This window comes from Staurois parvus, unplaced genomic scaffold (genome assembly GCF_062004578.1).
Source record: "Staurois parvus isolate SC_StPar_1 unplaced genomic scaffold, SC_StPar_1.0 ptg000090l, whole genome shotgun sequence".
NCBI lineage: Eukaryota > Metazoa > Chordata > Amphibia > Anura > Ranidae > Staurois > Staurois parvus.
The window spans coordinates 10,290,449-10,306,445 of NW_028317886.1; the positions used below are offsets into that span (position 1 = coordinate 10,290,449).

A 15,997-nucleotide genomic window follows, 5' to 3' on the forward strand; every position below is an offset into this window, starting at 1 on the left:
TTTATTATTATTAGTCACACACAATATATGATTAAGTATTTATAGTAGGAGCGCGGCATTATAAGTATATTTAATTGATCAAAACATTATCTTGTTTCTGCTGGACTGACAGGACCAGTCACTGGAACGTAGGTGGGTGGTTGTGTGGGTGGGTATGGAGATGTCCCTCCAGTTGGTTGTGCCCAATGGTGGATACTGGCGGTAAACAGTCTTAGAGTTTGGGCTGCTGCCTTTCTGGTACCAACCAAAACATTAAACTGCCTTTAGTGTAACAAACGGAGTCCTTCAGTTCTAATATTCCAATTGGACTAGCTTCTTGTAGTATCCCTGTTGCTGTAAACAATTGTGTGCCGGTATATACTTTAAACATTGGGATGTGAATATGCTTCTATTTGTCATTTCTAAATAAAAAATGTATCAATGATTCTGATTGGTTGCTATAAGCATCAGGCAGAGTTCTTGCCTGCACATTTTCATAAATACGCCTCAAGATACAACATGGCATCCTTCACTCATTACAACTTTTTTTTTTTTTTACATAAAGCAATTGTTTCCTGGACAGATTTATGGAAACTAAAATGATATGTCAAGCACATCAATCCTTCAATAAATACCACTGTTCATTCTTTCAGACTGTAATAACGTCATATTTCAAGGTGAAAGAGGTGAAAGAAATATCATGAATCATGTCCGAAAAAGAAAAAGGAAATAGCTTTGTGGTTTGTGAGTAATTTTGAAGCTCGACTGCAGGAAAATGTTTCAACATCTCCCCAGGTGTGATGTGAAGTACTGTTATCACAAAACTTAAACATGAAATGTGATTCTTTTGTTACTGTCTCAAGAAGATACCCCAATGGCACAGCTATATAATAAGCAGTTATGTTGTGCCATCAGATAGCTTCAGCTAGCCATGTAACTTAAATAAGATAGATCAGTCATATGTTCACGTAATTCACACTATATCTACCTTAAGAAGTTACATTTATCAAATAATGCTTAAACCAAAATAATGGATGCACCCTTATAATTTTAAGCATGATAATTTTTTAATCATTTTTTCATAATTAGTGAGGGAGTTTCAGACATGAACATGAAATATTGGTATTAGCAAACAATATGGTGATCAATGTTTTTGTTCTTTGGTGTTAGTCATTAACATTCTTCAATAACAAGGTATACTGTACTTACCCCATAAACTAATTCCCCCACCATTCCATTCCATATTTTTGTTTCTGCATCTCTTGCTCCATATTTTCCATCAGCCACTATTGTCAGCTTGTACTTAAATCCGCAGTGCCTGGCAATCTCAGTTGCCAGATCAACACAATATCCTTCATAGCGATCATTTCCTTCGAACTGATCTGCATTTTTCTTAAACATCACATATGGGGCTTCCTGGAAATATCACAATCATTATTTACAAGATCTGAACATTTTCTTTAATACCAAATTGATGGTGTAAAACTATCATTTGTATGCAACCTGATGACTGGCAGGATAAACCACACAATCTTATTTTCAGATAGATTTGATATATAAATGGCCTTTTTACTGCAGCCCAACATAAAAAGAGGAAAATGTGTAGAGTACAGTCACCTTGTCTGTACAACCATCATAGGCCATGGCCTAATTTGGCAGGACCATCAGAGTGGCATCCGGTGCACCTGACAATTAGTGATGTATTCCCATGTACAATAAGAAAACCTCCAGCTTGCTACTCTGCCATCTGGTGTTGGCTTTATTGTTGTTAACCTAACATTACCTGTGTAGCTACCTTACTGATATTTTGTTTTCTAGTCTCAGTGTGGGACTGAGGAAAGGGGAATAAATGCTGTTAGAGATTCATTCTAATTTTATCATAGAACATGACCCTTTGCTTTGTCTATGCAAGACAAGTTAATAGAGTCAATTAAATTTTCCCCTCTACACTCAGCTTTGCTTGCTTCAACAATAAGACAGAGAAAAACCCTGTGTAATGTCCAATCAGTCTTAAAGGAGCTTGTTCAGAGCTAAGGACTCCTTCCCAGGTTCCGGGTGACAATGTTGGGCGAGTCATGAATCATCGAGCACTGTTGCATTGAATATAATGAGTAAAATGTTCACACATATACATAACGTTTGGGTATTTATCTTTGATTTTAGAGTGGTGCAATACTAAGTAAAGGTGAGCATATCTTCTTCTGGGAAGTTGGGGAGCAGGACATGAGCATAACAGAGGAAAAATAAATGCCTAAATCTGCTATGATGCCGGTAGAGCAGATGAAGATGAAATGCTTAACTTTCTTTTTACAGTCATTTATCAAAGTGTTTGGTGTAGCAACAGTCTCAGCCAGTCAGATTCACTATTTAATTTTTCTGTATGAGAGAATGAAAACATTATTGTCTGCTCTGGGCAATACACAGAACAATTTTATAAATTAGACCCTATGTAACAGTTAAAGACATTTTACAATACCAATAATCACTTAAGTACAGAAATAGAAAAGCTATCTAAGAACAATATTAATTACTGTGAGTAAAGACCTATAAAACATACTATAGATTGCTTGTTATCCCACAATATTCCCACATAAAGAGTGGACAGCTGAATGAACAGAAAAGGAATGCTAAGGCAAATGTTTTTTAAATGAGTGCCTGTAGGTTTCTACAGGAAAGATCTACAGCAGATAATCAAATTCCAACTGTCAATCTTTCCATGCTGGTTAGATTTTAGCCAGCTGGTTGCTATGAATAAAATTACTATTTATAACGCTATATTACTTATAAAACTATTTTGTCATAAATAGATTATACTCCTGGTGGTGCACTGTAAAGTAGTCAGACATGCTTAAAACATCACCCCCTCAAATATAACACAATACACTTTATTACCGCCTAGCTAAAGGTGTGGTGAGTCTGCTTATTCCTATTGCACACTTCTGTGAGTTTTCTTTGTAAGGTTCCATTCTAAGCACTTTTAGTTTTACTTTCCCTCCACACAGTAAAAAAAAGCCTGAGAAAGACTGGATATACTTTGAATAAAGCTTTAAAAATCTCCTAGGTTTAGGTATAGCGGTAACATCACCTTGTGGGCTCTATACTCCTTCACTGTAGGACAGGCAGCATGCAACTACAACTTACCTCTTGAAAAGTCTGCCCTATCTTGGTTCTGGGGATATGGAACTAATTCTGGCAGTCACCTCACTACCCTGGAAACTGCATGAGCTTGACCCTCAAAAAATTCAGTTACACCTTTTTTCCTAGACAAAGGGAGCCATGAAAAGAGATAGTGCTGCACTTAAGTTCACAGTGAGTTAGGTTCTAAATACCCTACTGATAAGTTAAAACCTTACTATTTAAAGCAGCTTGGGTATGTTGAGCAATTAGAAATATAGAAACATAGAAAAGTGATGACAGAAAAAGACAGACTGGTCTATCGAGTCCACCCATTTTTAAATTTTTGAAGATATAGAGTATAGATCTATACTTGTCCCAAGCATATCTGAAACTATTTACTGTTGACTGGCTCACTACCTCTCCTGGAAGTTTATTGCAAGCATCAACTACACTCTTTCAGTAAAATAATACTTTCTGAGATTAGTTTTGACCTTTCCTCCAGTTAGTTTAAGGTCATGTCCCCATGATCTTGATTTTGGTTTTGTGTTGAAAATACTGTCCTCTTGAACCTTATTCACCCCCTTGATGCACACTGCTCAAAAAAATTAAAGGAACACTTTGAAAACACATCAGATCTCAATGCGGAAAAATATCATGCCAGATATCTATACTGAAATGGACTGGGTAATGTGTTAAGAACGTAAGGATGCCCCATCGTTTGATGGAAATTAAAATTATCAACCTACAGAGGACTAAATTTAAAGGCACCCCGAAAATCAAAGTGAAAAAATTATGCAGTAGGCTAGTCCATTTTGACAACATTTCAGTTTAGCAACTCAAAATGGTACTCAGTAGTTTGTATGGCCCCCATGTGCTTTTATGCATGCCTAATGTCAGGGCATGTTCCTAATGAGATGACAGATGGTGTCTTGGGGGTATTTCCTCCCAGATCTGGACCAGGGCATCACTGAGCTCCTGGATAGTCAGAGGTGCAACCTGGTGGTGTCGGTTGAACTGAAACATGATATCCCATTGGATATCATATTTCTATTGGATTTCCTATTGGATTTAGGTCAGGCAAGTGTGGGGGCCATTCAACTGTATCAATTCCTTCATCCTCCAGGAACTGCCTGCATACTCTCGCCACATGAGGCCAGGCATTGTCACACACCAGGAGGAACTCAGGTCTCACTGCACCAGTGTAGGGTCTGACAATGGATCCAAGGATTTCATCCCGATGCCTAATGCCAGTCAGGGTGCCATTGTCTAGCCTGTAAAAATCTGTGCATCCCTCCATGGATATGCCTCCCCAGACCATCACTGACCCACCACCAAAACGGTCATGCTGAATGATGTTAAATGCAGCATAACGTTCTCCACAGCTTCTTCAAACCCTTTCACGTCTGTCACATGTGCTCAGTGTGAACCTGCTCTCATCGGTGAAAAGCACAGGGTGCCAGTGGCAGACCTGCCAATTCTGGTGTTCAATGGCAAATGCCAATCGAGCTCTATGGTGCCGGACAGTGAGCACAGGGCCCACTAGAGGATGTCAGGCCCTCAGGCCACCCTGATGAAGTCTATTTATGATTGTTTGGTCAGAGACAATCACACCAGTGAGCATGTGGTTTGAAGCTGTTAGACACTGAAGATTTATGAGAGTGCATTTTTACTGTATTTGGATCTTTTGATGAATAAAACATATTGCACTATGGGAGATTGTGTTTATGTTTGAGATACTGGCACATACCCATACCTTATTTGGAGAGGAGCCACTACCTGAGTGCTGACCCCCCTGAGAGGGAGATCTGTGTGCGGGGAGAGCAGACCAGTGGAGAGGCTGTATACTAGAAAGATCTGAGGGTGTGATCCCACAATACGCTGTGACCCTCACGGGTCGAAATCTGGAGGTGAGGGGCTAATCTAGCCGTTGGTTGGATTTTTTACCAGCAGTTACCCCACTTTTATCAGCATGAGTGTTGGATTTGAAGTAGTGGTATCATCCACTTATTGGACTTTGGAGCACAGATCAGACTTTTCAGTTTCATCTAATTAGTGTGTTGTTTGCACAAGGATTTGCACATTTTGTCACACATTTTTTATATTTAATTTTTTATTTTTTGTTTGATGTACGTATATTGCACATATTGAGATTTTCATATATATTATACTTATTTATGGTATATATCCTCTGTTATATATTGTGGCACTAGTGTATGGCTTGTATTTTCATTTAAATGCACTAGTCCTATGCATGGTTTTATATATTTTATATTTAGTTTATAGTGGTATTGATGTATCACTTTTCTCACTGGATCATTATTCACCTCCACGTTTGAGTTCAGTTGTAGAACACTATTATTTGATGTAGTGTATCTTAGTGTCACATTGCATGGTGGCATTTATATATTGTTTTATAGGTATGTCACGTTTTATCGTGGCACTTTTTTTGTGTTATTTTTATTTAGTTTGTGTCATTTATTTCACACAGTATGTCTATTGGTATGTATAAACATAAGGGTACATGGATTGGTAATATATAGGAGTAGCACTACATTGATTTATTGACTTAACACCCTGATGAAGTATGTTTATGATTGTTTGGTCAGAGACATTCACACCAGTGACCTGCTGGAGCTCATTTTGTAGGGCTCTGGCAGTGCTCATCCTTTTCCTTCTTGCACAAAGGAGCAGATACCAGTCCTGCTGATGGGTTAAGGACCTTCTATGGCCCTGTCCAGCTCTACTAGAGTAACTGCCTGTCTCCTGGAATCTCCTCCATGCTCTTGAGACTGTGCTGGGAGACACAGCAAACCTTCTGGCAATGGCATGTATTGATGTGCCATCCTGAAGGAGTTGGACTGCCTGTGCAACCTCTGTAGGGTCAAGGTATCTCCTCATGCTACCAGTAGTGACACTGACCCTAGCCAAATGAAAACCTAGCGAAAAACAGTCAGTGGCCTCCACCTGTAAAACCATTCCTGTTTTGGGGTTCATCTCATTTTCGCCCATCTAGAGCAGCTGTTGATAATTTCATTAACACCAATGCAGCTGAAGCTGATTAACAACCCCCTCTGCTACTTAACTGACCAGGTCAATATCCCAGGAGTTTAATTAACTTGATGGAACACTCTGATTAAAAAGTGTTCCTTTAATTTTTTGGAGCAGTGCATTTAAAGGTTTCAATCATGTCTCCCCTTTCCCTTCTTTCCTCCAGACTGTACATTTTAAGTTCCTGAAGTCCCTCTTGATCATTTTTATCCCCCAGACCTTTCACCACTATTGTTACCCATCTCTGCACTCTATCTTATCAATAACTTTTTGTAAGTGAGGTCTCCAGAATCTTTAACTTAAATAAGTAATGAACTAACTGACCAGCTAAACATTCAATAAAATGTTAGAATGTCACTGTGCTTATGTCCTTTTTTACCTCATGTTCCGGCAATGGCAGACTTATTTTCATCTGCCTAATACAAATTCCCATTGCCAGACTGGCTAGATCACCAAATTATCTGTGATGGTGTCCTGGGCCCAGGTCACAAATTGAAAAGGTCAGCTGTGCATCATAAATTATGATCAGTTTATAAAAAGTCACCACCATATGGAAATTTCCCATGACACCAATTATAATTGTCTTGCATTAGCGCTGAAACACCACTGTCACAGTTTAATTGCTAAGTTCTATGCTATTCTGAGCCATTGAGGAAATATCATGCTTGTCCCTGAAGATGTGTTTGCCATTTAGATTCTGGTAGCTGTTTATACATGAATAAATGTGTGCTCATCATTATGTAATTTTTGGGGAAAATGCTTGGCACTAGAACTAAAAAAAATGAATTACATAGTAATAGGAAAAAAACACAGTCCTAACTTTTCAGTCTGTTAGCGTATCATAAAAATTGCTTAAAGTGAAGTTTATGCTGTCACTTAAGAATGCTACATATTGGTTAAGTGTATGCCTCACCGCTGGTAACTTAAGGTCAAAAGCGATGGGTGTGAGTCACTGAATGAATGAATAAAAGAAAGGGGTTATTAATACAAGGGGCAGAATCAAAGATGTATAGCTGGGCTCCGGGCACAATGTACCCAGACAATGAATGTAGGAGCAACACTGTGAGTAGATATGCAAAATTATAGTTTTAAGTAAGGCATCAGCCATAATGTATCCAGGCATAGACTTAGAGTGTTAAAAGTTATAAGGTCACGAACAATAAAAATATAATTACATATGTTTCTCACATGTTAAGACCACAAGTGATCATGCTGGCTGATGATATTCTTTTCTTGCTGTTGGTTCAGAGACAAACCCTTCTATGCCCATGTATAATGTGCTGCTTTTGCAGTGTGTAGGCCTCTTTATTCACCATTATATATTACAAAAGGTCAGTTATTTTGAATCATCTCAAAAAAGACCATTTTTTTCAAATGTATTGAGGGTAAATAAAATGACTTGTGCATATAATAAGTAAACATACATTAAGGAATGCTCCCATTGGAGCTGCTCCAAGCAGAAGGAGTCCTTTGGTCTATCCCATGACAAGTGGGATAGACACAGGGGTTTATTTACTATAGCTGGAGAGTGCAAAATCAGCCTCACGTCTGCACCAATCAGCTTCCAGGTTTTGTTGTCAAAGCTTAATTGAATAAGCTGAGGATAGAAGCTGATTGGCTAACAAGCCCAGCTACACCAGACTCTAAGTGCTCGAGTTTTAGTAAATCTCCTCCTAAGTTTCAAGTGCCAGGGGAACATATTTGAATCTCCTATAAACCTGATTAGAATGAACATACTGCTGCCAATTGTACCTTAGTAAATACACAGGATGGAAGATGGAAATAGTAAGATGTATTTAAAATAGACGAATTTACACCATAGGTCAGTACTACAATAGGCTTGCTCCTAGGTCACTCTCAGGTTTTTGAAGCATAGAAACAATGGGGTTAATTTACTAAAAAAATATATAATTTTATAATTGTATTTATAATTGTTTTATAATTGTAATTGCACTGTATTCATTTACCTCATTCAATTATGGAAGACACGTTCTATTTTTTCAATTACACAGCACTTCATTGGGTGCTCAAAGTGAACACATATTCCCCTGGCTAAGTAAAAAACTGTTCTCCTAGATAGTACTATTCTCCTAGATAGTAAATCCCAGTGACTAGACATTAAAGTGGTTGTAAACGTTCATTTTTTTAAAAAATTAAAATATCGAACTTGTCATACTTTCCTGCTCTATGCAATGGTTTTGAGCAAAGCAGCCCCAATCCTCTTCTTCTCGGGTCCCCTTCCAAAGCTCCTGGCTCTTACGCCCTGCTAAATGCCCCATACCAAACAGCTTACTATGGAGGCACTCATGTGTGCTCACTCCCGAGCCAGCTCTTTGTGTCCATAAGCCACACAGTGCATGGCTCAGCCCTCACCCTCCCCACTGGCTGTGACTGAGAGCAGCCAATGGCTCCCACTGCTGTGTCTGAGCCAATGAGGAGGGAGAGAGCTGAGGAAGCATTTGCTCTTGTACACATTGCTGGATCAGGATTGGGCTGAGGTTAGTATTGTGGGGCTGCATATTGAAGGTAGGAAAAACCTTCAGCCTTTAGAACCACTTTAATCTAGCCTAACTGCTAATATAATGAAAGCTGGTGTCTTGATCTCTTCTTATGCTTGGATTTTATTCTATATTTTAATGTGTACAATAATGTGTATTTTGTTTTATATATTGTGTCATCTCCCATATTGAGCCTATATAGTCCGGTCTTATTTTTTGGGTTTCCTTTGTGCACCCATCTATTTTCTATGTTTTTGTGACACCATTCCCTGTTCAGCACCATGCTTTGCATCTTTAAAATGACAAACTCCAGAGTCAGTTGCAATACCAGCACATCCTATGGGCTAATGTGCAAGCAAGAGTTATCTGCTGGAAGCATTATAACTTGGTAAAAATGTATCCGTTTTTAAAAGCAGCAACTGGGATGAGAAATGAAGAAGTTGGTTGATGATGAGAGCAGATGACTTGGGAGTAGGGTAGAATACAAAAGCTCTAATTAGACATGTCCACAATTATAACGCGCAATGCTCTACAAGAATTAAAATTACAACTGTCAGGATCCACACAACCAAAGTATTTAATTTAATTCATAAAGTAAGATTGCACTGGAATGTGTATTCATTATCTGTTAATGAGGCAGATATGTTTAGTGCGATATTGATATTTAGGATAATATCTCAGGAAAACTCTCTTAAATACTCCAGAAGCTGTTTATAGTCCCATGAGAGGAAATTACTTGAATTCTTCTCACAGAAATATTGATATACGAGATCTAAAAATATCTGTTCTGGGACATGTAATACACAATGTGAGCTGATTAGGGTGCTGGGGGAGAAAGGTAATAGAGAGATGGATGGGATGCCTCTACAGATAATAATTTCAGTCCTTAGGGAATCCTATGACTTGGTTATATATAACAATAAGCTGTCTCTTTTCTTGTGAGCTGCACAGGATTGAACTATAATTTATAACTGCACTTAAACATCTTGTATAAAAATTAACAGAACTGCCCTACATTTGCAGCAATATTTTCCTTCAGCAGTTTTAGTTAGTTGTCCAAAAAACACATTTGAATCATTTAATCATTTAAAATAAATTCTAACATTAATAACATTCAAGTGGAACTCTATTTTGGGTAGAGTGAGATGGGATTTCATTCCATGTATGGGGCTTTATAATTATTCTTAGGAAGGGGATTTCTCATACACATACCCACATATTGGTACCTATTAAATCATTTTTCCATATACTATATGTTTCCATATACTATATGGAGAATCCATTACCAGGTTAATTTCATTCCCCTTTGTGGATTTGTGATAGAATTTGAACAATACATTTTAAAAGGTGAGAACAGAACTTTGAGCTGTCATTACTGTGTCTGGAGTAGAGAACCTGGAAGAAATACAATGATGGAATCCATCTATGCTACATTGCATCAGGAAAAAAAAATCAGTTTTGGTCACAGCTTTTCTTTCTTTCTTTGTGCAATCAAAAAGTGCTAACGCTTCATTATAGGGAGGCTTAGGAGGCCACTACAGGTACTATATGTGTAGGTACTGCTAGGTGCATGCACTTTATACCTGGAGCAACCCCCCCCCAACTTCCAGAGAGACAGAGTCTTTTTAGCTTTAATTGCAGAGTAGAAGCTGAACAAATGGAAAACTGAACAGGTAGCATTACTGCAAATCAAAAAGCCAGTAAAGGTCATTTACATCCAGTCTTGCATAAGACCGGGATGTTGTTTTTTAACAGTTCCTAGTCTATCCATAACTGATTCATCAGATTTCATGGGCCCACACATTTACTATAGAGCTTACTTCTAACTATACGATGCCTAAAACTGTGCTCCTGAAAGTTAAATACATCATTAAAACTTGCTTTGGTTAGTCTTGTAATTAAGGCTCCATATAGCTTAATAAGATCTGGAACCTCCACTGCAACAAAGGCACTACAACAGCATACAGGCACACCTTCTGTGGACAACAAAGGAGAAGCAGGCCAGGTTACCCCTCTACGCACTCTACTCTCTAACAATATCAGCATACTTCATTTCAATGTACGCGCTCAGGGTTGTGACCGTTACTAAGCTATGGCAGCACACAGCAATGGAGTGGGGGGAGGGGGGCAGAATTTTTTGCTGCAAACAAAAAAAATTGCAAAGCATTTCAACAAAAGATCAGTCACAATTCATAAAATGGGGGGGTACAGAATTAAGTGATAACAAGGTGTGATACTTCAGTTGGACTATAAATGTATATTTATCAGTCTGAGTTGACAAATTCAGTTGCTGGAAACAAAAAACATTGCAAAGCATTTCAACAAAAAATCAGTCGCAAACCATAAAATGGGGGGGTACAGAATTAAGTGATAACAAGGTGTGATACTTCCGTTGGGCTATAAGTCTATATTTTTCAGTCTGAGTTGACAAATTCTGCCATTCGGTGAGCCTAATGAAAGTCTCAATTAAAGTGTTAATTCTCCAGAGGAAGGGTTTTTCCGTCTTAAAGCTTGTAATTATTTCCATTGAAGTTCCGTATCAGGTAAAGGTAATACCCATAGTTATTTTGTTATTTTGACAAAAAGTACAATTTTGGATCTATTTGACTCCTAATATCGGACCATTCTTCAAAGTGTAGTCATAGAGAATTGTAGGTGATATTATATAACCTTTGTTGCAGTTTCATATCATTTATTACATAGCTGACAATGTGCCATTTTCATTGTATGTCACATCCTTTTAATTCAAATACTGTAAACACAGCAGGGTTAGTTACTAAAACTGAAGAGTGCACAATCTGGTGCAACTCTGCTTAGAAACTAATCAGCTTCCAGGTTTTATTGTCAAAGCTTAATTGAAGAAGCTGAAGTTAGAAGCTGATTGGCTACCATGCACAGCTGCACCATATGAGTGCACCATTCTGAGTGCACCAGTTTTAGTAAATTTAGCCCACATAGTACCAAGTTCAATACAAAATAACATTTTCAGTAATTCTTACCAATATGGTTGTCACAATAACAGTTTTGTTTTCAAGACCCATGGAGTCATTGGCAGACATTACATCAGTGACTGTAACCACCATTTTGTCAACCTCACTCCAGTATCCAATCTGCCAAATAAAATAACAAACAGAAAGTGATGGGTAATTGTTAAAGTAAAAACAAATGTGTATATTTGAGTAGGTTTTACTTGCAAACTGAGATACTGTAAGAATGTAAAGTGATACTGCAATCAAATGTAGCAAATTTATTTTACCACATTAGTCAAAGTACTTTAAGTTTATTTTTACTTATATGAATGATAAACTTTTTTCTTTATCCTCCATTTAGGGACACAGAAATATTTAACATTCGAGTTTTACTGCCACCTAAAGAAAGATGGGGCACTAGCAGAAAAAGTTGAAGGTAGCCCTCATATAATCCTGCCTATAACTGTCATGCCCCAGTTTTTTTCTAATGCCCTAGGAGGGTGGATCCCTTTTTTTTAGCTCTGCTGATAAAAGACTATATATAGTCTATATGTAAACATTCACCTTGTAAAATAACCCATTCAATTTAAAATAGAAATGAAAGGTAAACCATTTCTGTAGAGGTATAAAAAACTTTATAACCCCCCCCCTTTTTTTTATTACTGATCACATAACCTCTGATCTCAGCTTCATACGCAGCTGGGGGTGGAGAAACAGCAGTACACTAATCTTCCCAGTGAATGGCTGTGCGGGGGGTGTCTGCACAAGAATGAACATTGGATTATCTTCCAGCACAGCCAGAAACTGACCATGCTGTGCTCTCATGCCTAGTGTAGTCGGTTTTGGATTGGAAAGCAGAGGGACTGGCAGGAACACCAGGGATTTCACATAAAGGAAGCAATACACAAAGAGCAGGATACTTTTACATTCAAGTACATGGTACAGCAGGCACATATCAGGAATATGAAATGCTGGGTTTAGGTATTCTTGACTTCAAGCAAGAAACTCGGTACACTGTAAATATATTTTTCTTCAGTAACTGTAAGTAAGACTTCCAAGACTTTCACTGCTTAAACTAGTCTCTACACAGCAGCTCTCCGGATTGGCTTATCCTCAGCAATAGTTTTGAAGGCTGCACCCAGACCCTGCTGATCTAAAAGATTGCAGGGCTAGCCTGGAATGTGACTGGGGTCTGCATTGTGGCACTTTCCTGACCTTTATTTACAATGTTAGCCATGGCACAGCCTTGTGACCCTTCTTCTAAAGAATCACTTTCTGAACAATGCCAGTTGGCCGGAGGCACAGGGAGCTACCTTACAGTGGTGAATATGTGCCACTGTAGGTTTAACTGTGGTAGCAGGTAAGGCCAAAGGACTTGAAGACTTACATAATCAGCTAAGTGGAGTGCTGTGCACAGGTACCCCATGCTCTTTCTCTTGATATTCAGCTTAGAGGAGGTACTAACCTACTGAGGCTGTTTCTGAAGCACCTGGTTTCCATTCAACTGCCTGCCTACAATGACTTGGTCACCTGCAACTGCCTTCAGCTTTCATCAGCACCAGCCGCTTGGGTTTGTGGGTTCTGCTATGTGGTACAACATGTCTTCTCAAAAACCCACAGAGGACAGTCACGTTTCAATCGGTGACCTCAGCACATACATTGGCAGTGATTTTGTTGGTGGTTGGCCTTGTCAAACTGTGTCACAATGGATTTAATTCTTTAAAGAGGAGGACTTCTCCATTACTTGTGTCATGGAACATTTGGAACTAGAGTCTGGAGCCCTGTGCATTAGCTGAGATGGCTTCTCACAAGCTTCTAAGTTCATGTTTTGCATGGAGATAATATCTACAGTATGTGCCTGGGACACCAATGATAACTCCCAGGAGCATCTGACTCAAATGCCCTTCGAGGGAAGACATTTCTTTGTACCTGCTCTTGACACTGTCATTAGCAATATCACTGGGGGTCAAAGAATGCTCCTGTCTCAACACAGGAAATCCGTTGAGGGGCAGAGAAACCCAATTCATCTCCTTGATCTACTACAGTAGTAGTTCCTCTTTGGCAGTCACAGCCTACGTCTAATTCAAGTCACATGACTCAAAACCACAGATCCTCTATCCCCTCTGCTCAGCCTTCTGCACTAAAGTGCACCCCCACTTTTGCAAGTGTTGAGTTGTTTGATCATCCTTCTGGGTCTTCTGTTAATTTACCTCCCAGACATTTGTATGCTCAGGTCTTCCCCTATGATTTTCAGTTTAGACCCTTGAATCAGACACCTCCTATTACTGCCCATCTTTACCCTTTTTGTATTATTGCACCTCATTTTGCATCTTCCCAGGTCTGTATGGGCTCTGCATACCCTGAATGGGATTCCTTTACCCACTGAGAGAATGTTCCTTTTACAATGCTTGATTCTTGTCAGTCCTACCACTCACCAATGGGATCTCTTTACCTAAAAGACTGACAAGGATCAATTCCTAATAATCACTCCTTTACTAGGGACCTGTCTCTTCAGGGTATTCTAACAGTTCTGAACAATGCTCACAGCACTAGCCCTAATGACTTTTCCTGGCATCAAAATAGGGAATTGGTGAGTGTTCAGATGTTCCCTGAACAGAATCAAATTCAAGGATTCTAGCAGTTTGAGCAATTCTGAAAGTCTTATTGTCTGCAAACCTTGTCTAGAGGAATATCACTAGGTTTCTAGCTTTGGTAGCCCTGGATAGTCATTGAGTAATGCTGTTCAGTACAAGTCCTCCCCTATAAAGACCACTCCCTGGGAACCTTTGATCCCTTTCTTATGTGTAGCAAACTTTTCCCACACAATATCAAACAGCAGAAAAAAGTTGACAAGCATTATTGCCCTTCTGCACTTTATCCAAAACTAAAAATTAATTTTTGAATGGACATACATTTAAATAGGAACGCCAGCCATTTGCAGAAAAATTAACTATAAATACAGTACTGACTTAATAAACAGACACTCACCAGCCTAGGGATCCAGCGCTGTCATGACCTGAGCTGGTTCTTCACCAGTCTTTGAATTCCTGGCATTGTCATCTTGAGTGTGGGAAGCTGGCTATGACTTCTTACCAACTCACAGCTTGCTCCCCACTGCACATGTTTGAGTTGCACTGAGCTTTGTCAATAGAACAGTAATTTCCTGCATCATGTCCCAGGATGTTGCTGGCTGGGGGGGAGGGGGTAAGAAGCCAGAGCATGTACCTGTCAAAGCTAGGTACCCGAAAAAAATAATCTTTCAAATATAGTAGAGGAAGGGGTAGGATGATGCAACAGATATTAGGACATGCATTGTTCAGCACCAGGTGGAAGTAAGTTAAAACATCCTAGGTTACTAAGGGCCACCTGTCATGCATTCAAATAAAATGAAACCAAATTAAAATAAGGCAAACTTGTGAATAAATGATGAAAACTGTAACATACCTTTCACCATTTCATTAATTGATTGTATTTATTAGAAAAAAAAACCATAGTGAAAAAACTCTTACCTTTCGAGGACCATTGCTTTTAAGTTCCATAATATTGATTGTATAATTTACTCTTTTACCATTTTGGTCAAATTTTATATTTCCTGTCAATCCATCAACTTGGACCTGTTAAAAAAATTCAGAAACAATAGTTATTGATTCATTAACCAATTTCTTCAATGCAAGTGTTCTGCACAAAGCAATATGCTCTTCTTTGAGGTAAGTAAATGCACATTATGGCATACATTATGACAGTCAAGTAAAAATGAATGGGCTGCCAATACACCCTAACATGGTAAAAATCACATGTGATCCTTTTATGTAATGCAATGCACTGTAAAACAATGTTACCATACTGTATGCTGTAGTGCATGTGCATTGCCTTAGCACATTGGGGTACCATTCAAAATGAAAAGCACTGAAATGCAGTAATGCATGTTACATGAGTTAAAGGGGGCAGAGGTAAAATGTGGGTTCCCACAGCACAGGAGTGTAAATGGACCCTTATGGTCCCCTAACACATTACAAGTATAAATTGCTTTCCTAATTTTCTTTTTAGTTTGATGAAAAAGTGCATGGTGTTTTTTTTCTTTTTCAGTAAACTATTTTTTTTTCCAGCTTTGTGTCTTCTGAAAAACTCATAATTAAAAAAAAACAGCCAAACAAATGGGTGGCTTGGTCTTTCTTCACTGAGCCACATTTTGAAATAATTCCTATGCATCCAAGTGTTTCTAAAAACAAGCTTTAATGAGTTGAAATAATTTCCTCTGGTTTCAAAACACAACTGAATAATAAGCCGAATGAGCAAGCAAGTGTTAAAACCTCAGTCAGAATTGTATTGTTGTCTCTGTCCCTACTAGTGGAGATTTGCCCTCTCTATTTGTCCTGGTCATCATTG

General features: G+C 38.6%; 1 protein-coding gene across 6 annotated transcripts in view; it reads right to left on the minus strand.

The window, feature by feature from the left end:
- Positions 1–15,997, minus strand: part of GRIA2 (glutamate ionotropic receptor AMPA type subunit 2) — a 238,519-nt gene that overhangs the window by 45,997 nt on the left and 176,525 nt on the right. For all 6 annotated transcript variants that reach the window (XR_016311762.1, XR_016311763.1, XM_089670410.1 and 3 more), the window contains exons 8-10: positions 15,121–15,225; positions 11,642–11,752; positions 1,189–1,395 (exon numbers count right to left, since the gene is read on the minus strand). Coding sequence is in view for 4 of the 6 variants with exons in the window: in XM_089670410.1 (XP_089526536.1) it covers positions 1,189–1,395; positions 11,642–11,752; positions 15,121–15,225 (423 nt within the window). In the remaining 2 variants the exon portion in view is untranslated. The remainder of the gene's footprint in view (positions 1–1,188; positions 1,396–11,641; positions 11,753–15,120; positions 15,226–15,997) is intronic.